This window comes from Bufo bufo, chromosome 3, assembly GCF_905171765.1.
Source record: "Bufo bufo chromosome 3, aBufBuf1.1, whole genome shotgun sequence".
Classification (NCBI taxonomy): domain Eukaryota; kingdom Metazoa; phylum Chordata; class Amphibia; order Anura; family Bufonidae; genus Bufo; species Bufo bufo.
In genome coordinates, this window is record NC_053391.1 from 696,131,692 (window position 1) to 696,156,985 (window position 25,294).

General features: G+C 44.7%; 3 protein-coding genes across 3 annotated transcripts in view; 2 read left to right on the forward strand and 1 right to left on the reverse strand.

Annotated features, from left to right (window-relative positions):
• The window catches only part of LOC120996583 (oocyte zinc finger protein XlCOF6.1-like), a 166,979-nt gene extending 164,651 nt beyond the window's left edge, over positions 1-2,328 (forward strand). The window contains exon 8 of the mRNA XM_040426608.1: positions 1,250-2,328. Coding sequence (XP_040282542.1) covers positions 1,250-1,755 — 506 coding nt within the window. The 3' untranslated portion in view covers positions 1,756-2,328. The remainder of the gene's footprint in view (positions 1-1,249) is intronic.
• The window catches only part of LOC120996578, a 625,207-nt gene that overhangs the window by 450,292 nt on the left and 149,621 nt on the right, over positions 1-25,294 (reverse strand). The window lies entirely within an intron of this gene.
• The window catches only part of LOC120996580 (zinc finger protein interacting with ribonucleoprotein K-like), a 655,167-nt gene that overhangs the window by 330,789 nt on the left and 299,084 nt on the right, over positions 1-25,294 (forward strand). The window lies entirely within an intron of this gene.

Here is a 25,294-nt window from a genome sequence, read left to right on the forward strand (position 1 = left end):
GGTGAGGGAGCGCAAACCTCCCATATGCCGCGGTCAGCGCTGACCGCGGCATATGAGGGGTTAATCCTCCGGCATCGGCGTTATCGCCGATGCTGGTGGATGCAGCAGGGATCCGGCGGATCTCTGCTGCTGACCGGGGGGACCGCACGCGGAGGGAGGAATGACTGCAGGACGAGAGCGCTCGTCCTCGAGCGCTAAGTGCCGTCGTTTGAGGACAAGCATTCTCGTCCTGGGTCATTAGGGGTTAAAGGCTGTCCGTGCCGTTCCGCAAATTGCGGAACGCACACGGACGCCATCCGTGTTTTGCGAATATGCGATTTGCGGACCGCAAAACACACAACGGTCGTGTGTATGTAGCCATAGTCTGACTCTGAGCTGTGTGGGGACTCCTGTGGAGCAGTCTTTACATTTGATTGGTATCATTTTGTGGCGTGTATGACTCGAATCCCTTTTCATTCAATTTTTGGCGGGAGGTGAAATGATGAAAAAATGGTAAACCAGCAAAAAAATTTTTGTGGGGTAAATAATTTTTAGTAGTATGGGTGTTTTGGGACGTGGCGATGCCTAGGATTTTATTTTTTATTATGGGGAAATGGAGTTGCTATATTCCTATGAAGCCCTGCCACAGGTAGCGTATAGCTCCCCAGTTGCCACTAGGGGGAGCTGTTCCAGCCCTGGAAGTGCTGTTTTCAGTGCTCGGCTGCCGTAGTGAAATGATTATATTAAGGGAAAGATTATTGACATAATTAAAAAAATCCGGCATGGCCGTCATATAGGCACCCCAAGGTGAGGCATGTCTTATAATGTCGTAAGGGTGACTTTTTCTTACCGGGTCCCTGGAAGTTCTTCTATAATGGGGTTGTTAGTAAATGTCTGGAGGAGCCGAGCTGCAGTGAGGTTTGTAGGGATGAAGATGGTGAATTAGATTTGGTAATTGGTAGAAGTGACGGGGATGATAAAGAGAAGCAGCAATAGACGGGCAGGAGGAGAGATGGACAATGTCTGCAGAGGGGGTAATAGTGGGATGTATAATAACAGACAAATAACATCAGCAAAGACTGAGACCGAGAGAATCCTGACCAAAGGGAGGCATCTCCCCAAAATACAGACTATGTCTATATAACTTCATATTATTGGCACATTGCTTTATCTGATGCTTTTGTGCGTAACTAGGAAAATGACATCTTGCTTTGTTAACTGTATTTTGATATGCCCTGCATATTATTTTACTTGGGATTTCTTTTTCCAGGTGAAGACCGTACGAGAGGCTCCCGCGGCCATGATATAGAAAATAACCAATCGCAGACTGGCAGGAAAAGAAGAGGACCTAGAGTGGAGAAAGCGTTTCCATGTTCAGAATGTGGGAAATGCTTTAACTTTAAATCGCATCTTGTTGAACATCAGAGAAGTCACACAGGAGAGAAGCCATATGCATGTTCAGAATGTGGAAAGTGTTACAGTCAGAAATCCAAAGTCCTGAAACATCTACAATTTCACATAGGGGAGAAGCCATATTCATGTGCTGAATGTGGTAAGTGTTTTACCCAGAAATCGTGCCTGGTGAAACATCAGAGAATTCACACAGGGGAGAAGCCATTTTCGTGTCTTGAATGTGGGAGGTGTTTTACCCTCAAACCGAATCTTCAGAAGCATCTACGAACTCACACGGGGGAGAAGCCATTTTCATGTAACGAATGTGGGAAATGTTTTACTCAGAAAACACATCTTGTGAGACATCAGAGCGTTCACACATAGAAGACATTTTAATTCTCAGATTGTAGTCAAGTGGTGGGTGTGGAGGTCCATCGTAGACCTACAGTACAGAAAACCTAACTTAACACAGAGATCCTGGACAAGGTCCCAGTGATGGTTATTATAATGGCTGGAATCCTCTTCGAAAACTGTCCCTGGAACCAAAAACTGCAGTATGGGGAATATCCAGGGTTTATTTCAGGACCATGTGAACGATTGACTTTGAACCATTTCTTGAATGAACAAAGGAGCCTTAAAGTAAATGTGTCACCAAAGATTTTTCCACCAGTTAAAACCAGATAGCGACACATCTTTTTTATTTTTTTCTAATCTGTTTTTACTTTCTGATTGCAGATTTATTTCTTCTGTTTCCTGAACCTTATTATGGGGTGGACATCTTGCCTGAGCTGTTCTTAGCATTTAGAAAGCATTGAGAAAACTGGCTAACAGCAGCCCCATGTGCCATAGACACAATGGTCAGAAGGGGACCTCACTGACTTGTGTGGGAGAGTCTTTTAGGAGTGCTCTGTGACCTGTGCAGAGGTCATTGTACAGGGAGGGAATACGTAAGCTCTGACAATCGCCTATTGTGAATGGAGGATCCTGTCTTATCTGTCATTCTAACCAAGCCTGTAATGATATCACTTCTGTGTATAGATAAGCAGATAACTGCAGTAAAGCGGCACCAATAATTCTTAGTGGCCAGTGCGCAAACTGCATAAATTTATGGTTTTTGTTTAAATATAGATATTGACATGGAAAAATAACATCGTCAACAATTATTTAAAACATGTTAAAGATAAAAAAAACATGATTTAAACAACCATTTTCTGAAGGTTGTTATTACTGTCCAGGATAAGATATGATCATCCAGTCATAAGCATTGTCCATGGGACTGCTGGTGATGGCTCCATACATTGCTTACCTGTCTACGGCGGTAACACAGAATGAAGGGGGCAGCAGTACACATACTCAGCCTGCTGCTCCATTCCTTCAGGGAACAGGACCCACATTCTTGTGTTTGGTGGGGGTCCCAGTGGTCAGACCCTCAACTATCAGATGCTTGTCCCGTATCCTATGGATAGGGGATAAGTTAGTAACTTGGAACAAACCCTTTAACGTTGTGACCCCTGTTCCCTTTCATGTAATTTTAGTCCTTTCTACTCTGAAAAACTCCTTTACTTCAGACGCAGTCATAGTTTTTTACATGAACTGTTAAATCCTGATGGACTAGGAACAGAAATCTGGAACCTTGCACATATCTGTTTTACCATGGCTTCAGAGCACCATCAATCCAACGTGAGAATTATGTGAGAAGATGTAATAGAGAATTCTCCCACAAGGAACTGACCTGAAGAAATGGGAACGGGACAATGATATTTCCTAGAATTGCATCCAATTAAATTGATATTTAGCTGAGGTCAGTGTGTGTCTAACTCGATAATAATGAAGACACTGTGGACAAATAGACTTCATAAAATGTCATCAATGACTTTGTAAAAAGAAACTTTTGGACAATATAGGACACGCTAAAGAAGTATTCTAGGGAGAAAAAAAATCTTGAATGTATCTGATGCAAAAGTAAAGCACTTACCAATTTTATTATCTGGTAAATGTAGCTTTCGCTTTCACATTAATTGTAGTTCAAACACATTTTCAGTGACCATAATACTTGCCTGCACTGTTTGTTTGTCCGCCCCATGCCTGTATCGGTGAATGTTTATGGCATCTGGAATAAAGAACATCCACTTTTTGGTGAGCGCCGCCTAGTTGTTTCTTCTTTGTTGCACATTTGAAAGACTTAGAAGCAGAAGCACCGCCACGACTAGTAGAGAGTACCCAGTCTTGGAGATCCAGGTTTGTTTTTGAAGAAAGGGAAAAAAAGCAATGGCACCTCTTCTGTGTTCTGGAACTTTTTTACATTACTGCAACATACCGTGTAATTCAAACACATTTTACGGCAAAAACCACATTGACAATTGTCAATACCAGTGTGCAATGTGTTTGTAGAAAGGGAGGGAATCTTAATCACACCTCTTGCACTAAAAACAGTTGCACCTTTGTTAGTACTGTATAATTAATATTCTGTGTAACAAACCCGTGACTTGTTTTATAGGCCTCATATTAAAATGTCTGGTAAGAGGAAGACTGCAAAGTGAAAGACACATCCAAGATTCAGAATGTGGGTAGTAGTGCAAACAACAGTAGCAACACTGGCTATGCGGCTCGTGGTAGACACTTTATTATTGAGGACAAAGAGTGACTTTGGGGACTGGATGATTCCTCCTTTCAGTCACCGCACACTGTGGGCAGAGAAAGCCACAGCCGTGTGCAAGATCTGCAGGCTCTAAATAAGTCACTGGAGTTCTAACACAAATATAGACATCACGGCTCTATGGAGGCACATGAAGCGGCATCACTAGAACCTGTGGGACAAAAGAACTGTCCACTGGTACCAAACATACAATGGAGTATAATTGCTTATCCCTTTTATTCATAGTAGTAAACTGTTAGCATAAAGTTATATCAATGTGCTGGTATTAATAGTCCACTCTTCACCCTACTTAGATACAACTGGTTTGGCTGAGCATGTCCACCACACCCAGGAGGAATGTCAGGCAGGAAATACTGGCGTGGAGTGGGGATATGTCTGAGTCCTATGACACCGAAATTAATATAGACCATATCAACTATTCCAATAATAATGTATATAAATGGGGGTAAATGGTAGAAATAAGGGGTTACGATGAGATATATGGACAGTTGTTTATTGTATTGGGGATTTAGATATAAATCTATACAGTGACAATACTGTGGTTGTGTTTGTGTATCCCAGGTATGGAAGTGGACGTGTCAGGAACTGATCATTATCACCCACCAAACCAGTTCCTTGGTGTAATACCCCAAGAAACCATATCAGATTTGTTGAGGGGTAGTTCGGGGACAAGTCATAAATGTCAGTAAAGAACGAGGGCATACTCCAACCTGTCCTTACAAACACACTCTATTACAAATATAGAAGTGTCCATGATATGAGCAATCAGAGCAGGTCACATTATAGTCAATGGCTAAAATGTGTATAGAGTCCAGTGAGGAGAAAAATATAGTAAGAAGAAGCAAGAACAGGAGGAGAAGGAACATCACACGGCTGTGTAAGAACAGACTGCTGGACGGTAGCTACCATCATAGTATTGTACACATGTATATTTATATGGATTCTATGTTTTAATTTAGTTTATTTCATGTTGGGATTATTGCAATGTTTATTTATATTCATTTACTGTGTGATCTAAGACTTTTGGATGTCATGACTAATAAAGTTGTTGACTGGAGCTAATTGATGCGGTCCTCAATCTTTAACATCCAGATATAGCTGTAGGTATCCATGTGTAATTGGCATATGAATACAGACATCTATATAGTTTAGGGTAACAGTTTGGCGACTACGAAGGGACGGCAGAAATTGAGTATCCACTTAATAACACCTCATTTTTACAGGGGATAAGCTTTAGGTGAAGGCTAGGAATGAAGGCCTGCTCCATGCGACCAGAGGTCAGGGTGCAATAAGTCTATGAATATTGTATATTAGAAGAATCCTTAGAAGGTACCGAACATAAGGGGCAGGATATACAATATAAAAGGAAAGAAACCTTTCAAGTTCCTACACACAACCATACACTGACAAGCACAGCTTTTGACTTTCAGGCCCCATATCTCACCATCCACTACAGCTGTAAATGTGAGACTCCCATCATTTTATAGACAATCATCTTGGCTATCTCATACATACATTGGACTTGCAGCTATTTATCATATGATTAGTTCTGCAGATTCTTCTCTGCATTGTTACTGTTTTGCTCCTGGTGGTGGAACAATCTTCTTCTTCTTGTAGACTACAAATTACAACCTGTCCTCACATTCCCTAATAGCTCAGTGTCTTATTAGGTTGATTCCCAAACGAAAGGTCACTGGTTGGAATCCAGGAGCCGCCATGAAGATTTCCCAAGAAACAGCATCATCCATCTCCTCAATAGTGATATCCCGGCCAATAAAATTACCATAACAGCTGGAAGAATACAAATTGAAGTTCATCCATCCATTCCAAAGCCAAGAGGTGGATGTCAATTGAACACTTGTGGGTAGAGTTTAAGAAAAATCTGTATTCGTACCCAAGTGAGTCGACCAATATGCACCAACATTGGGAACGTGTAGTTGGTGACAGGTTTCGGTGAAGACATGCTTGAATCTGATCGAGAGCATGCCCAGAAGTATTCAGGCAGCGTTGAAAGCCAAAGGTGGATTTACAAAATAATAAAGATTAAAAGTTAGAATTTTAGGAGCAAAACAGTAACAATGCAGTTACATGGGAAGAATCTGCAGAACTAATCATATGCTAAATAGCTGCAAGTCCAATTTATGTATGAGATGGCCAAGACGACTGTCTATAAAATGATGGGAGTATCACGTTAGAAGCTGTAGTGGATGGCAGATAAAGATATGGAGCCTGAAAGTCAAAAGTTCAAAATGTTTTTCCTGTTTTGCTCATCGGTGTATATTAGGAAAACCTTTAAGAGCTAGCCAACTAACTGGGCAGGATATACTGCATCGCACACTTAAACCACAATTGAGAATTTTGATTAAGTGCAAGTGTAAGGAACAATAATGGCTACAGCCTCAGGACTGGAGAGCCGATATCAAAAAGCACAAAAGTTTTTAGACTTTGCTTGTGACATTAAAACAAAAGAAAATCCATGAACTTCTGTCCAAGAACTTTTGATGATACCTTGTTGACATCAAAAATAAATAAATAAATCCAAACAAAAGGGAATGGCCGTGGCAGGTCTCCATGCTGCATGCCTGGCAATGAAGGACAAAATACATGAGCTAGAAAATGAATTCCAAAAATCTATTCAGGAAAACTCTCAAGTTAGAAAAGATAAAGAGTCTTTAGAAAATCAGATCATTAAATCCTCAGAAGAGGAGATGCAGTTAAAAAAACTAAACTGGGGAATTAAAAGGTGCATTAGCTGAAATCAGCAGTGAGAGGAGACATTGTGAGTGCCTTTGAAGTTTTACAAGAGCAGCTTGATATGGCAAAACAGGCCAAGTCCATTGACGATGCCACCTGTATAGACAAGGAATCTCCGTTACTATACAAGATATCGGTTCTGAAGGGACAGAGAGCAGAAGCAAACATGCCGTGTTTGGTGGGGGTCCCAGTGGTCAGACCCTCAACTATCAGATGCTTGTCCCGTATCCTATGGATAGGGGATAAGTTAGTAACTTGGAACAAACCCTTTAACGTTGTGACCCCTGTTCCCTTTCATGTAATTTTAGTCCTTTCTACTCTGAAAAACTCCTTTACTTCAGACGCAGTCATAGTTTTTTACATGAACTGTTAAATCCTGATGGACTAGGAACAGAAATCTGGAACCTTGCACATATCTGTTTTACCATGGCTTCAGAGCACCATCAATCCAACGTGAGAATTATGTGAGAAGATGTAATAGAGAATTCTCCCACAAGGAACTGACCTGAAGAAATGGGAACGGGACAATGATATTTCCTAGAATTGCATCCAATTAAATTGATATTTAGCTGAGGTCAGTGTGTGTCTAACTCCATAATAATGAAGACACTGTGGACAAATAGACTTCATAAAATGTCATCAATGACTTTGTAAAAAGAAACTTTTGGACAATATAGGACACGCTAAAGAAGTATTCTAGGGAGAAAAAAAATCTTGAATGTATCTGATGCAAAAGTAAAGCACTTACCAATTTTATTATCTGGTAAATGTAGCTTTCGCTTTCACATTAATTGTAGTTCAAACACATTTTCAGTGACCATAATACTTGCCTGCACTGTTTGTTTGTCCGCCCCATGCCTGTATCGGTGAATGTTTATGGCATCTGGAATAAAGAACATCCACTTTTTGGTGAGCGCCGCCTAGTTGTTTCTTCTTTGTTGCACATTTGAAAGACTTAGAAGCAGAAGCACCGCCACGACTAGTAGAGAGTACCCAGTCTTGGAGATCCAGGTTTGTTTTTGAAGAAAGGGAAAAAAAGCAATGGCACCTCTTCTGTGTTCTGGAACTTTTTTACATTACTGCAACATACCGTGTAATTCAAACACATTTTACGGCAAAAACCACATTGACAATTGTCAATACCAGTGTGCAATGTGTTTGTAGAAAGGGAGGGAATCTTAATCACACCTCTTGCACTAAAAACAGTTGCACCTTTGTTAGTACTGTATAATTAATATTCTGTGTAACAAACCCGTGACTTGTTTTATAGGCCTCATATTAAAATGTCTGGTAAGAGGAAGACTGCAAAGTGAAAGACACATCCAAGATTCAGAATGTGGGTAGTAGTGCAAACAACAGTAGCAACACTGGCTATGCGGCTCGTGGTAGACACTTTATTATTGAGGACAAAGAGTGACTTTGGGGACTGGATGATTCCTCCTTTCAGTCACCGCACACTGTGGGCAGAGAAAGCCACAGCCGTGTGCAAGATCTGCAGGCTCTAAATAAGTCACTGGAGTTCTAACACAAATATAGACATCACGGCTCTATGGAGGCACATGAAGCGGCATCACTAGAACCTGTGGGACAAAAGAACTGTCCACTGGTACCAAACATACAATGGAGTATAATTGCTTATCCCTTTTATTCATAGTAGTAAACTGTTAGCATAAAGTTATATCAATGTGCTGGTATTAATAGTCCACTCTTCACCCTACTTAGATACAACTGGTTTGGCTGAGCATGTCCACCACACCCAGGAGGAATGTCAGGCAGGAAATACTGGCGTGGAGTGGGGATATGTCTGAGTCCTATGACACCGAAATTAATATAGACCATATCAACTATTCCAATAATAATGTATATAAATGGGGGTAAATGGTAGAAATAAGGGGTTACGATGAGATATATGGACAGTTGTTTATTGTATTGGGGATTTAGATATAAATCTATACAGTGACAATACTGTGGTTGTGTTTGTGTATCCCAGGTATGGAAGTGGACGTGTCAGGAACTGATCATTATCACCCACCAAACCAGTCGGATGTTTATTTATAAGTTCCAGCTTTCTGCAACACCATCCGTGACAACTTGAGGCGCAACTTGATGGTGAGGTCCAGCAGAGTCCAAGCTGACATCTTAGAATGATGAAAACACAAACGTCTCACCCAAATACCAGAACTGGCTATGGCCATTTCAAAACAGATCACTCTTGATTTTTCATACACAGATGTTTGATGCAGGGAAATGGACCTTTATTTTTATTATATCAGCGTATCTGGATATTTGAAGGTTTCCAAATAAATGGTGCCTGGAAGTGTCACCCTTAATGTTATACCCAAGAACTACTCGGTTACTACTACAAACGTACCCATTGTCCCAACAACCTCAAGCCCTATGGGCCGCATCACCGAATGGTGTTCTACACCCTCAGCAGGTCCTCAGATTGGCCTCACAGGGACAGCTGTTCCTGGAGCTTTACTGAAGAATGTACAATTCATGCACTTACTTGTTCTTTTAAACCTATCTATGTGGAATATGGCAGAATTAGGATTTTGTACCAATACCAACGTATCGTTGTTCTGTGCCTCCTTATTAGGAGATACTAGCTATTGTAGCCTCCAAAGCAGAATTCAAGACCCATTTACTGGCCAGGAAAAGCCCTCAAGGGATAGTGTTTTTAGATCTATAAAATGTCAAAGTTTAGATGGGATAGTTGGATCAATTTCTGGGCTCTCTGGTTCTGGGATGTCAATTTGGAACAAGGTCGATTTGGAAACAATCCGTTCCCCAGTAGGGACACGTGAGCCCAGTCACATATGTCTGCTGGGAAGCCACCGGGCAACTGGACAAATATGTCCAGTTGCAGGAATATCAGGGACCACCATCATATAGGACGCTGGTTCCCCCCCCCTCCAGCATGCCGGTACCTGTATGCCAGCCCACATGCACTGCCGGCCTGCACGCTCGGGCGCTCATGAGTTTAACTGAGCAGCCCCTACAAGAGAATCAAATCCCCAGACGAGCAAAACCCCTGGAACTGACTAAGTACTACTAGACAACGAGCATTATATTCCCTACATTGAAGAATTAGCCCTTTACAGAATACAACACCTGCGTTTGGATCATTGCACATTATTAACCCTTTCCTGCCCACATTCCCATAGACCCCTGTCTTATTCCAAGGTTAATGCATTACATTAACCCTTTCCTTGCCACCTTACAAGAGCTAGCTGGTTAACTCGTTCCTTAGGTGGGAGAGGCGCGGACAGATAGCATTGGTCCGCAGCGTAGTGTTGGGGTATACTGTGCACCTAAGTCTGGGAGTTCAGACAATTAAAGCTTTTCACAGGGCAGAATCAACAACAGAGAACCAAATTTTTTGTTTTAGCAGATTTTAAAAGGGTCGGCCTTTCTGGCTACTGCTGACCAATGTGTTTGTAAGATATGTGCTTTACTAGTATAGAGTGTGTTGATATTCTGCACCATCTTCTATATTTCATAAGGTGTTCTCCCTTGTTGGTCAAGTCTTTTGTGCCGTCCACAAAATTAGTAAGTGCCATACAGTCATCTTACAAACACATTGGTCAAAAATAGCCAGAAAGTGGACAACCCCTTTAATTTTTTTGTTTCCCTTACAATCCTAAACTCATAACTCAGGTTGGAAAAGAGAAGACCGAACATGATGACCAGTGATGGTCAGTTCGCAGTGTTCACCAACGAACATCTTGACTCACCCGTCCTGCAATGCACAGGTAAGCCCTTACCTGTGCCGGGAGCCTTTCTGAAATCAAATGCGGTCACCGGGAGCAGGCAGTTCCGAGAACAGCCGCCAGGGGCCTTCATCGGGCTGTTCTCGCAACTGCCTGCTCCTGGTGACCACATTTGATTTCAGACTGGCTCCCGGCACAGGTAAGGGCTTACCTGTGCATCGCCGGACGGGTGAGTCAAGATGGCAGCCCGCATGTGTTCGTTGGCAAACACTGCGAACTGACCATCACTGATGATGACTTCTGACGAGCGAGTATGGACTGCTCTACACTGCAACATCTAGCTAGGAACAGCACTTTTAACCCCATACTTCCCACTACATACAAATCAGCAGATGCTGTGGTCCGCTTTGTGAGCACCGGCTTGTAGTCATGACAAGCTGGGCGGACAGTAATTAATAAGACGACCAAACGGCTCCCCACGCTAGCTAAACTAGTTTATGAGGAAAGGCTGTGGAAGCCAGAGCATTCTGCACTAGTGTCTCGGTCAACCCTTCAGTGCCAGTGCGGTGTCAGTAATGTGAAACAGGTTTCGAACACAACTGGTACAGAATGTGCAATCTAACATTGTTAGGAGAGCGTCTGTGGTCGTCGAGCAACCGAAAAGATGGAGATGGGAGCACTACTGCAGTGTGGACAGACCTACGCCATACATGGCAGACGTCAGATGTTTTCCATGGCTTAGGTCATATAGCGAAGCACTGCAAGTCAGTAACCAAACACAAAGGACGTGTCGCCAGGTTAGATGTTTCAGATGTGGGAACAAAGGACACATTGCAAAGAATTGTAACGTAATAGAAATCAGGTAAAAATTGTACAGTAGGTCCTAGTCAGCTTGGCCATAAATGGTTACCTCTCAGATTCAGATGGCTCATCATGTGCTGAGGAATCAAAATGGCCAATTTAGACTAGAAAAGAATGAGAATGTTTAATACCTGTAACAGCGACTGCTCACCACTAGAGATGGCCTTGCAGTTCGCCCGGTGGTCGTTTCGCAATTCGCCGAACATATGGAGAAATTCGCGCCCGCCATATTCTTTTACATTGTGAAGAACTTTGACCCATGACACATCCATCAGGTGGTACAGGACAGCCAATCGAGACGTTTCAGCACATGGACACACCCCCTACCTTATGAATAAACCTGATCTGGCCGCCATTTTACATTCAGTGTTTTGCCAGTGTAGGGAGAGGTTGCTGTGTGGAGCAGGGACAGACTGTTAGAGACAACAAACACTAGCTAATAGGGCCACAAAAGTCCTTTTAAGCACTAGTATAGGTGTGTTATCGATAGGTGTGATACACAGAGGGGTGCGATATACTTTTATAATGAGTCAAAAACACATAGATCTATATAGTGATCACCTGGAAGTCAGGGGCCTCGGGGCTAGGGGCTTACTAGGGCCATTTTTATATAGGGTAAGGTTCCGGACAGGGTCGATCTTATCAGGGTGGGTGGTCTGTGGTTAGGCTATCAGGGCCAGAATAGCCCCCCCTGTAGGGCAATATCAGGGACAGTTCTTTGCCCACCCTGTCCTTCAATACCACATCATCATCTAGCCCAGGGGTGTATGGTTTTTTGCTTTCCCTCCGGGATTCATCGATGTGCACTGGAACCCCCGGATAGTGGTCGGACATATGGCTTCTGATTTGGTGCCGCCGAGCGCTTGTTATTGCCGACCACATCTAGGCTTTTTGCTTAACTTTAATAATTTAATTTATTTTCATTTTGAGGGATATCTTTTCCATTCACACGTCCGCAAAATGGGTCCGCATCCGTTCTGCAATTTTGCGGAACGGGTGCAGACCCATTCATTTTCAATGGGGCCGGAATGTGCTGTCCGCATCCGCACTTCCGTTTCCGTCAAAAAATAGAACATGTCAAATTCTTGTCCACAATTGCAGACAAGATTAGGCATTTTCTATTATAGTGCCGGAGATGTGCGGTCCGCAAATTGCGGAAGGCACATTGTCCGTGTTTTGTGGATCCGCAATTTTCGGATCCACAAAACACTTACGGACGTGTGAATGGACCCTCATAGTAACATTATTAAAGGTTACGTTTTATCTTCATGTATATTCTAATGGATTGCCTTCCGTGTACAATGTTATAATATACTTTCTATGTTAGACGGTATATTATAGCGCATTTGTATTGTGCGCAGTCTTGTGCGGTTCTGCTGCAGGTATATAGAGGGACAAGCGTTACTGGGACAAATCATTTCTACTGGTGTGATATACCAGTCGCCCCCCCAAAAAACTGATAGAAGCGGGGTGTTATATACCAATATACTTTCTTTATAGTGCATTTGGGTACTGTATAGTGCATTTGCGCATGCGCGTACGTGAAAATTATATTGCCGATATTTCGCATTGAAAAAAATTATGATTGGAGATCGCAAATTGGAATAATCCATCTGGTGTCACTGTCCATGTTGTGGGACTATTTGTGCACTTCTAGTAAGTATTTCTTGGCTGCAAATTGGAGCTGAAGGTTTTTCAGGTTCGCCTGCCATTAAAATGAATGAGACCTGCCGCGAACATTTGATCGTGTTCCCAAACCATCCCGGCAATATTCGTCCATCACTACTTACCACCACGGTCCCGGGCGCCGTGCTCAGCGGTGATCTGTAGCCAGAGCTTCCCATTCACCGCTGCAGCTCTGGGCTCTGTTTGTGTAGGTACTGCGGTTCTGAGGATCCACTCCACAGTTTCATCTCAGCCCTGGCCACAGCATGCTTGCTGCTGGTATTTTGCAGCACTTCCTTAAGGGCCGGCGCGAGTCACTTCCTGGGTTTTATGGGTTAGGTCATATGACCTCGCTGACCAATCCTAGCCCTCCTGCGCATATATAAGTGACTCAGCCCCCTTCCCAGATGCCTCAGTGTCAAGGTCCTTGTGCTCTGCTTAGGTTCCTGACAACCACTTGTGTACCTGACTCGTTCCTGGATTCTGCCAGCTTGCCTTGACTCTCCTGTTGCCAATCCGGATTGCCTGATCTGTTACATTGCCGCCTGCACTGACCTTTTGCCTGTCTGACTATGCCTCTGCCTCATCCTTTGGTCCTGTACTGTTGCTACTGGTAACGACTCCGCCTGCCTGACAACGCCTGTACTTCTGGTACCTTTCTCAGGTACCTCCTGGACCAGCTGCCTCGTGTGCCTATCCTCCTCAAGAGGTAGCGACCTGGTGTTCCTCTTGGGAAAATCTATCCCCACCATCTGGGGTACTGCGAAGAATCAAAGGGTTCACTTAGACAACGCCCTTAGAGGAGGTAGGACAAGTGGCAGAGTGGGTTCACACCTGCTGGTTCGTGACAATACCCCTGTACCATAGTCTGTTCCCCGTGTATGTCCATGTTATGTGTTTTTTTTTTTATGTCGGTGGCTGTAGTCCTTATTTGCGAACGTGTGTAGCCTTGCTGTTCTTTGTGGTTCCCCCCTGTGAGTCTGGGCCCAACTGTTTTTAATTTACTCTGGTGTTTCCTTTGGGTAGAGCTGTTATACTGTGGACTACGGCAGGTAGTGGGTTGTGGACAGGTAACATTGGTACACGGTGTTGTGTCGTATTACTGTGCACCCAAGCTTTCAGGTAACACAGCTTTGATTGAGGTTTGACACATAATGGTTAACAGCGAGCGTGGCCTGGATTTTTGTGTTGTGAAGAGTCAAGGCAGGAGCTATGTCATGGGATTCTGCTGGCCTCCAGAAGACAGTTTAAGAGGGGGAAATCGGTCTGAAAATAGACGTTGAGTAAGACAGGGGTACAGTGCCATCAACCTGGAAATTGTGATTAACAAAGGTTTCATCCACAGCTCCTCTTGGATATCCTAACCTGAGGGTGGCCATCCTTACCTGTGATACAGATGGATAGTGGAGGAAATAGCATGCTATCCTCTGACCAGTGATTGGATAATGAGGGGTCCTGTCAGCCTAATACCTTCCTCAGGCCTAAAATACTTGGGTCAAGAGTATTGGTGCTGGTATCAGCAAGATAATGCAACTAATTGCACTGCAAGAGGAGAGCTCCCCCCAGAAGTGCAGTGGCCCCTGACCTGCCTTGGTAAAGACCCGCGTATCTGTCCATGGAGGAAGCCACCTCGCTGACGATCCCTACTTCAAACAAGGAGAAGCGTATGGTGATAGTCGTGTCTCTGTTGACAGGACGCCTTAACACGCTGACTGTACCCCAAGACCAAGGAGGTGCTGCATGTGTCAACATAACGGACTGCGAGGGCGAAGCCATTCCTGAGTCTGACCAGCCAGACTGGTGACACTGGGATTGGCTGATAGGTTACCCCCCAGCAGTGTATATTATAGTGCGGGAGAGGTGCCGGCTGGTAAGTGGGCATGTACAGTCCCATGTAAATAACATCACTCCCCTCCCTCCAGGCTTCTCTTACATACAGTCCCATGTAAATAACATCACTCCCTCCCTCCAGGCTTCTCTTACATACAGTCCCATGTAAATAACATCACTCCCTCCCTCCAGGCTTCTCTTACATACAGTCCCATGTAAATAACATCACTCCCTCCCTCCAGGCTTCTCTCACATACAGTCCCATGTAAATAACATCACTCCCTCCAGGCTTCTCTTACATACAGTCCCATGTAAATAACATCACTCCCTCCCTCTAGTCTTCTCTCACATACAATTCCATGTAAATAACATCCCTCTCTCCAGTCTTCTCTCACATACAGTCCCATGTAAATAAAATCACTCCCCTGCCCCCAGTGTTCTCTAACACAGTCCCATGTAAATAACATCACTCTCCCTCCAGTCTTCTCTCACATACAGTCCCATGTAAATAACATCCCTCTCTCCAGTCTTCTCTCACATACAGTCCCATGTAAATAACATCACTCCCTCCAGTCTTCTCTCACATACAGTCCCATGTAAATAACATCACTCCCTCCAGTCTTCTCTCACATACAGTCCCATGTAAACTCCCTCACTCCCACATACACACAGTGCAGCAGCTTCTCGCTCTCCAGTCCCCTCACTTCCTCTGACGTCACACCTTGCAGGGTCACATGACTTATTGAGCAGGAAGCCCCTCCTCTTGCTGTGACATCACACCTCCCAGGGTCACATGACCAGTGTGTGAAGCAGAGAAGATCCTGGACTGGAGAAAAGAAGGGTAAGTGACTGGGAGATCCTGTCCTGTGTGCTGCACGTGTGACTACAACTCCCATCATGCTGCAGAACTACTTACAGATGTCATTATAGGGTTAAATAGAAGAAATGTATAGAGAGCTGTTACATTGACTTTCTGTTGATGTTTTTGGAGAGGCGTAAAAACAGAAAAAGTCCGGTCGTAGCCTCATAGACTATTACAGGGATCGGGCTCCGGCTGTGCTGAAACTACAACTCCCAGAATCCTCCTTTCACTTCTATGGGAGTTATGAGAACAGCCGTGTGCATGCTGGGAGTTGTAGTTTCACAGAGCTGGAGCGCTGAAGGTGGCTGACCCTGCTCTATTACTATTGGCGACCCCCTTCCCGCAGGACAGATGTTAACTCTTTCATGGCGTATTCCGCTGGGATCTCCGTAATCGCGATTCCACCTCTGTTTTGTGCGTCTCTTAGATTGGATTTATTATACGGGATTATCTAAGGCTACTTTCACACCTGCGTTTCTGGGTCCGCCTGTGAGATCCGTTTCAAGGCTCTCACAAGCGGCCCAAAGCAGATCAGTTTTGCCCCATTGCATTCTGAATGGATAAGGATCCGCTCAGAATGCATCAGTTTGGCTGCGTTTGGCCTCCGTTACGTTTTTTAGACTGTCACTAAAACGCTGCTTGCAGCGTTTTGGTGACCGTCTGACGATGCGGAGCCTAACGGATCCATCCTGACTTACAATGTAAGTCAATGGGGACAGATCCGTTTTCACTGACCCAATATGGTGCAATTGGAAACGGATCCGTCAGGACGGATCTGTTTAGACTTAGACTTTTTTTTTTATGAATAATGCAAACGGATCCGTTATTAACGGATTCAAACATTTGCATTATCGGTGCGGATCCGTCTGTGCAAATACAAGACGGATCCGCACCGAACGCAGGTGTGAAAGTAGCCTCAGCCGTATAGATATATTCTCACAGAAAAAATGGTTTTATTTTACATGTTTTAATATATTTGGGATTTGACATTTACCGATACTAGGCTTCCCTACTGCGCAGCCTAGTATCAGAGAACATGGTGCACGCTGCTCTCAGCGCACTCCATGTTCTCAGCAGCACAGGGGAGGAGGAGTCTCTCTCTCTCTTTCCCTCCTCCCTGTGCCGCTGCTGCCGCCAATAAGAAGTGAGAGGAGTGGAGGAGGGGCGGCGCTGTGGCAGAATCACATAGCCGGCACCTGACCTCTATGACAGGGCGCTGCGATCCACGGCAGTTAACCCCTCAGGTGCCGCACCGTCATAGAGGTCAGGTGCTGGCTATGTGATTCTGCCGCCGGCACCCGCCTCCTGTATTTGTATTAAAAGGTTACTTATCTTCATTGGTGGCGCAGTGTGCCCCTCACAGTATTAGTCATTGGTGGCAGTGGACACAGGGTCCTCTCCTCCCCTCCTCCTCATTGGTAGCAGTGTAATCCTGGGGCTCCGATCGGTTACCATGGCAGCCAGGACGCTGCTGAAGCCCCGGCTGCCATGGTAATCTCCCTGCTACTGTGTGTACAAAGCCCAGGGACAGTGTGACATCCTAGTCACCCTGATAGAGCCGTCACAGGGTGAATAGGACAAGGGATGGAAAGATCCAGGTTCTGGGCCCTAAGGGGGGAAATGGTAAAAAAAAAAAACAATCACCAAAATATTAAGTATAAATCACCCCCTTTCCCAATTTTACATATAAAATATAAACCATAAATAAATAAACATATTGCCACGCCCAAAAAAGTGTGAACTATTAAAATATAAAAACATCTCCAACGCAACAACCCTACCTTGTTCTACAGATCAGTATGATTACCGTCATACTAAATTACCGTATTTTTCACCGTATAAGACACAACAGAGTTTTAGAGGAGGAAAATAAGAAAAAAATAAATAATCTGACCTCCGATAAGAGAAAAAATAAATCCACTCGCCTCTCCTGCTGCAGACGCCGCCGATCCTGACATCCAGCGCTCATCCTGTCCATTGTCCTGTGACCCGGCCTCGCACAGCGTGAACTCACAGAGCGCGCCAATGTCCTCACCCTGTGCGCAGGTTACAGTTCAGCCTGCGGAGTGAGCTGTGTGTGGGCTCGTTCATTTTGGGGTGAGCTGTAGTTTTTGGTATTATTTTGGAGAACATGGGAATCTTTGATCTTTTTTTTTTTTTTTATTTCATTTTTCTGGTGGTTAAAAAAACATGAGATTGTATTTTATTTTTTTCAGACGTGGTCCCAGTTGCATTTTTTTTTTTTGTTTCTTTTTATTTTGTGTAGATTTTAATTGGTCGTTGAAATTAACGTAGCGACGCATCGTGCTGTGCCGCTGGTGAAAACAGATGCACGGATTGAGAGTTATACCCGATCCTGGCCGCTGCAGACAGGTGTCAGTGGTATAACATATCCGCACCTGCGCCATATGGAGCTTGTGAGCATTCGCTCCGGTAGGCAGGGTAAGCGGACGCAGAGCAGAGGCAAAAGAAACAGTTTGTAAAACAAAACTTCAGTGTTTATTCACACAGGAGAAAAAACTATTTCCAGTCTTAGTGTTCGTTCACACAAAGGAAAGTCCAAAGCACAAAAACATTCTCCTTATTAGCGGGTTTTTCCAGCGTCCAGAACAGGCTTTAGGGGTCTGTTTCCCCCGCATGCGGCTCTCAGCCCTCCAGCACGGCACCATGCCTCAGATCCTGAGACAGAGACCTTGATTCTGAGCCCAGCTGCCTATTTAAAGGACAGCCAGGTTCTACCAAAACCCGGATCGGCACTTAAACTCCGGTCCGGTATTTGATCTCACCTGGCTGGAAATCAGCCCAGCCGCCCATGTTGGGAGGAAAATACCTGCCTTCCCAATCAAAACCCCTTGCTATGTCACATACCCCCCCCCCCCTTGTTCAACCCTGAGGGGGTGAACACACGCCAGACAGTGTACCCGGGACAGGGCATCCGCGTTTCCCAGTAAACGGCCTGCCCTGTGTTCTACTGTAAGCTCTTGTGGAGGTTAACAAGATAGTCTTCCTTGAGACAACTGAATCTCCCAAAGTGTCACGGGCCGTGTGTATAGAACCACTGCGCCAACCAACCAGTTTCACTTAGGGCTAGTCCTAAATAGTGATAAGCGGCATAGGCAATATTCGTTTTCACGATATTTCGCATAATATTATCAATGATGCGTATATTTTTTGCGCAATACATGTAACTTCCCATTTTAGCAGGTCTGACTACATATTACTGATTGGTGCACTAAGTATTGTTGTGACATCACAGCACTATGTCTGTAGCATGTATGTATGGACAGCCGAGAAACAGTAATCCCTATCACACCACCTAACACCCTGCACTGGAACCTATCAGCTACACTACACTCACCTACAGAATTATTAGGAACACCTGTTCTATTTCTCATTAATGCAATTATCTAGTCAACCAATCACATGGCAGTTGCTTCAATGCATTTAGGGGGGTGGTCCTGGTCAAGACAATCTCCTGAACTCCAAACTGTATGTCAGAATGGGAAAGAAAGGTGATTTAAGCAATTTTGAAAAGGGAAGAACATCCAGTATGCGGCAGTCCTGTGGGCGAAAATGCCTTGTGGATGCTAGAGGTCAGAGGAGAATGGGCCGACTGATTCAAGCTGATAGAAGAGCAACGTTGACTGAAATAACCACTCGTTACAACCGAGGTCTGCAGCAAAGCATTTGTGAAGCCACAACACGCACAACCTTGAGGCGGATGGGCTACAACCGCAGAAGACCCCACCGGGTACCACTCATCTCCACTACAAATAGGAAAAAGAGGCTACAATTTGCACGAGCTCACCAAAATTGGACTGTTGAAGACTGGAAAAATGTTGCCTGGTCTGATGAGTCTCGATTTCTGTTGAGACATTCAAATGGTAGAGTCCGAATTTGGCGTAAACAGAATGAGAACATGTATCCATCCTCTGATGGCTACTTCCAGCAGGATAATGCACCATGTCACAAAGCTCCAATCATTTCACATTGGTTTCTTGAACATGACAATGAGTTCACTGTCCTAAAATGGCCCCACAGTCACCAGATCTCAACCCAATAGAGCATCTTTGGGATGTGGTGGAACGGGAGCTTCGTGCCCTGGATGTGCATCCCTCAAATCTCCATCAACTGCAAGATGCTATCCTATCAATATGGGCCAACATTTCTAAAGAATGCTATCAGCACCTTGTGGAATCAATGCCATGTAGAATTAAGGCAGTTCTGAAGGCAAAAGGGGGTCCAACACGTATTAGTATGGGGGCACTAATAATTCTTTAGGTGAGTGTATATCACTATCTAACCAACACTGACTATCTGTATTATATATATGAGCTAACTAACTATCTGTATTATACACTGAACAAAAATATAAACACAACACTTTCGGTTTTGCTCCCATTTTGCATGAGCTGAATTTAAAGATCTAAAACATTTTCTACAGACACAAAAGACCCATTGCTCTAAAATATTGTTCACAAATCTGTCTAGATCTGTGTTAGTGAGCACTTCTCCTTTGCCGAGATAATCCTTCCCACCTCACAGGTGTGCCTTAGAGACTGCCCACAATAAAAGGTCACTCTGAAATGTGCACAGTTTTGCCTTACTGGGGGGGAGGGGGTCAGAAAACCAGTCAGTATCTGGTGTGGGCACCATTTGCCTCACGCAGTACAACACATCTCCGTGGCATAGAGTTGATCAGGTTGTTGATTGTGGCCTGTGGAATGTTGGTCCACTCCTCTTCTGTGCGAAGTTGCAGAATATTGGCAGGAAATGGAAGATGCTGTCGTATACGTTGATCCAGAGCATCCCAAACATGCTCAATGGGTGACATGTCCGGTGAGGATGCTGGCCATGCAAGAACTGGGATGTTTTCAGTTTCCAGGAATGGTGTACAGATCCCTGCACTATGGGGCCGTGCATTATCATGCTGCAACATGAGGTGATGGTCGTGGATGAACGGCACAACAATGGGCCTCAGGATCTCGTCATGGTCTCTCTGTGCATTCAAAATGCCATCAATAAAATGCACCTGTGTTCGTTGTCCATAACATACGCCTGCCCATACCATAACCCCACGGGCCACCATGGGCCACTCGATCCACAACATTGACGTCAGCAAACCGCTCACCCACACAACACCACTCACGCTGTCTGCCATCTGCCCTGAACAGTGAAAACCGGGACTCCTCCGTGAACAGAACGCCTCTCCAACGTGCCAGATGCCATAGAATGTGAGCATTTGCCCACTCAAGTCGGTTACGACGACGAACTGCAGTCAGGTCCAGACCCCGATGAGGACGACGAGCATGAGATGAGCCTCCCAGAGACGGTTTCTGACAGTTTGTGCAGAAATTCTTTGGTTATACAAACCGATTGTTGCTGCAGCTGTCCGGGTGGCTGGTCTCAGACGACCATGGAGGTGGACATGCTGGATGTGGAGGTCCTGGGCTGGTGTGGTTACATGTGGTCTGCGGTTGTGAGGCCGGTTGGATGTACTGCCAAATTCTCTGAAACGCCTTTGGAGACGGCTTATGGTAGAGAAATGAACATTCATTGCACGGGCAACAGCTCTGGTAGACATTCCTGCAGTCAGCATGCCAACTGCACGCTCCCTCAAACGTTGCGACATCTGTGGCATTGTGCTGTGTGATCAAACTGCACATTTCAGAGTGTCCTTGTATTGTGGGCAGTCTAAGGCACACCTGTGCAATATTCATGCTGTCTAATCAGCACCTTGATATGCCACACCTGTGAGGTGGGATAGATTATCTCGGCAGAGGAGAAGTGCTCACTAACACAGATCTAGACAGATTTGTGAACAATATTTGAGAGTAATGGGTCTTTTGTGTCTGTAGAAAATGTTTCAGATCTTTGAGTTCAGCTCATGCAAAATGGGAGCAAAACCGAAAGTGTTGTGTTTATATTTTTGTTCAGTGTATATATGAGCTAACTAACTAATGTAATTGGATGAGGAATAGGATGAAAGCAGAGAGCACGGCAATGGTACTGCTGTCTCTCTCAGAACTGCAGAACAAAGCACACACTGCTGCTGGGGAGTTTCTTATATAGTAAGGGGTAGGCAACATTCCTATTGGTTGCTAGGGATGTTGCTAAGCTCAGACAAAGACATTGCAGCCTTCTCATTGTCCCACAGGCAAGAAGCAGGGAGGGATCATGGGTTCAGATGAAAAAAAAAAATCTAGAATATTCGCGAATACGAATATATAGCACTATATTCTACATCTTCGCAAATTCTCGAAGTGCCGATATTCGCGATAAAAATTTGCGATTAGAATATTTGCAATCAACACTAGTCTTAAAGACATTATCCTGGCAGTCACCTGGTTTTCACTCCTATACTGGGATCTGAACATCGCTGCATGGGAGCCACCAGGCCTCTACCTCTTGGGATAGTACCAATGTGGTTGGCTGCTGACCCACTGGGGATGTCATGCAATATTTGTAGTCCGGAACAGGCAGAGTACGTGGGAATCCGTAAAACTAGTCCAAAGTCAGGGTAGGCGGCACAGGTCAATACAGTAAACAGGCAGAGGATGGTACACAGGCAGACAAACAGAACAGCAGACACTCGAATGGAACTAGCAAGCTAGACAGCCTAAAGCTCATGCATCCAAACCTTGGGGACAGCAGCGGGCATGGACCAGCAGAGCACCAAGTATGGTAAGCCACATACTACTGAGCCATTATGAAATGATGGCTATTAGTGGTGTAATACTGCTGTACTTTCACTACTAGCGGGAACACATGCACAAGACTGCTTTTCCATGGGACTGCATTCCAGCAGCAGAGGACTATCCTTCGTATATAGGGAGCCAAATGCTGGATGCTTGCCCCTCTTCATTTCTATTGGTCTTGAAAGATTTCCTGGTTGGGTAGACACCCTCTGGAGTCGTTAACCTTACAATCAGGATATTTTGGATTCCGACCATGTATAATTGCAGTGGCCGGGTTTGGGGTGGCTACACTGAGTCCCCCAGACTAGGGTTGTCACGATACCAAAATTTTGAGTCGATTTCGACACCATAAAAAAGTATTGTGATACTCGATACCATTCAATACCACTCAAAAAAAATAAAACGCCAAAAAAGCAGCGTGCATTCCACATTTTATGGAATGTCTGGCCCATAATAAACAGTCCTATATTTTTGGTGGAAAAGGTGACTAAAAAATGGCAATCTTTTTTTTTTTTTCTGTTACAACGTTCACCACATAGGAGATATTTTTTAAAATTTAAAGTTTGGACTTTTTTGCAAGTGGCGATATGTAATATGTTTGTTTAGTTTTTTTATTGTTTATATATTAGCCCCCCCAGGGGCTGGAACCCTTGTCCTATTAGAGCTCTATTATTGTGAATAGGATTCTGACACTGTCCCTGCTGCCCTGGTCTGTGTGCACACAGCAGCAGGGAGCTTACTATGGCAGCCATGGATGGCTTCATTAGCATCCTGTCTGCCATGATAACCGATCAGAGCCCCACGATTTCACTGCTGGGGCTCCGATCAAATACTGCCACCAATGAATAGACTGAGGAGGAGGAGAGGGGACCCTGTGGCCACTGCCACCAATGACTATAATATTGGGGGGGGGCGGCACTGTGCAATCAGTGACATTAATACTGAGGAAGGGGTGCACTGCGCCACCAATGACTATAATACGGGGTTGGGGGGATGCACTGCACCACCAATGAATGTAATTAAACCATTAATACCAATTTAAGCGGTGGGTGTCGGCTGTATCACATACCCAGCCTCTATGAAAGGGTGCTGCGATCCCCATCAATTAACCCCTCAGGTGTGACACCTGAGGGGTTAATTGCCACGGTTCGGTGGATTGCTGTGCACTGTCATTGAGGCCGGGTGGCGGCTGTGTGATATGGCCGGCACCCGCCGCTTACATTTGTATTAATGGTTTAATTGCTTTCACTGGTGGTGCAGTGGCCACAGTCCCTCCCCTCCTCCTGACTGCTATCTTTTCATTTGTGACGGTGGCAGCCGCGTCACAGTGGGGAGGGAGAGAGTGCCTCCTTCTCCACTGTGCTGCTGAGGAGAACATGGCGCGCGCTGAGAGTGGCGCGTGCCATGTTCTCTAACAGATACTAGGCTGCGCAGTAGCACAGCCTAGTATAGAAAAATAGCAAATCCCGGTATTGAATCCATCCGGGTTAAAAAGTATCAATTGGGTATTGATAGTTTGATACCCAGTGCAATCCTACCCCAGACACACACCATTGAGGTGTCACCTCGTGTTGCTGCTCTCTGGAAGGGATGGTAAGGCGTGGTGCACCCCAATTGGAAATAAGTCCAGAGTCAGGGTCTGCAGTAACCAGGGTGCGTCTTTACTAGAGGAATTCAGGTGCAAAAAGTTGCAGGCGAGGCATAGGGCTGGCTTCTCCAGTCTCCTCCCTGGCAGAAGAAGGGTTTGAGACTGAGAAAAGGTCTGAGCTAGCTGTCCCTCTCTCTCAGAAGCCTGGTACCGTGGTCAAATCCTGAAGGCCCACGGTCTGTAGCTCAGTAGTCCGGGTGCCTCTTTGGTCACAGGGCTGATGACCCATGGTCTGTGGCTCAGCATCCCCATCTCAGCGTCTTCTTCTGGTCACTCAGTAGTCTAGCAGAGTCTCCTCTTCCTAGCACTGGTCCTTATCTGCAGAACACTAGGGGCTCTGACTGCTCTTCTTACATACCAAGTCTCTCATAGACTTACATTAGAGCTTCAATGATACTCAATGGCAATGACACAGCAGGTTTTCCGGACAAAAACAAGTTTCCAGACATAACAACAGAGCTAAAACCGGACATTCACAAGGTCAGTCTGTCTGGTTTTGGTGGTAAACAAGTCTGGCTTTTTCCCTCCAAAACATGCTATGGCAGCCTCTCAGTATTCATCAACCACAGAGCCTCGTAAATACAGTGCAAACGAACATGATATATATCACAACATACATATAAAATGCAGTAACACAGTAATAAACAGTGCAGGTTAACCCTTTCAAGTGAAATAAAGTAAGAAGTTTATAACTTTGCATAGGGGAAACAGTAACCCTGCTCCAGGGCACTACATACCGTAATATAGTGTCTGAGATGTTTCTTATTTAAGAAGCTAAAGAACAGAAGTATTCTGTTTTATAGACATCAGAGCTATGAGGAGATCATCCACTTTGAACGTCTAAAGGTGATGACTAGTCTCTCTTAGCGCTTCTCCTGGTGATTTGTGCAGATTGCCCGAATCATCTTAGCTTCTTTCTCTGCAATGACAATGTTATAATAATAAAACTGGACCTTGCGAGGTGACAACAGAGACAATTGCTCACAACAATATATAACTGCTTCTCTACAGTGAACAAAACTGGAGCCCATAAGAAGGTATCGAATAAAAAAAAAAAAATCTTCAGCATAGAACACATTAATATGTTTTAGTTCTTGTATGCTGTACAGAATCCAAAGCCTTTCTTAGAATGTGTTAAAGTGGTTGTCAGAGATAGCTAAAAATCTTGGACGACAATCCCCCCCCCCCCCCCCCCCCCAACAACAGATGAGAAAGAGGTGAATATAAGGTGTTTTT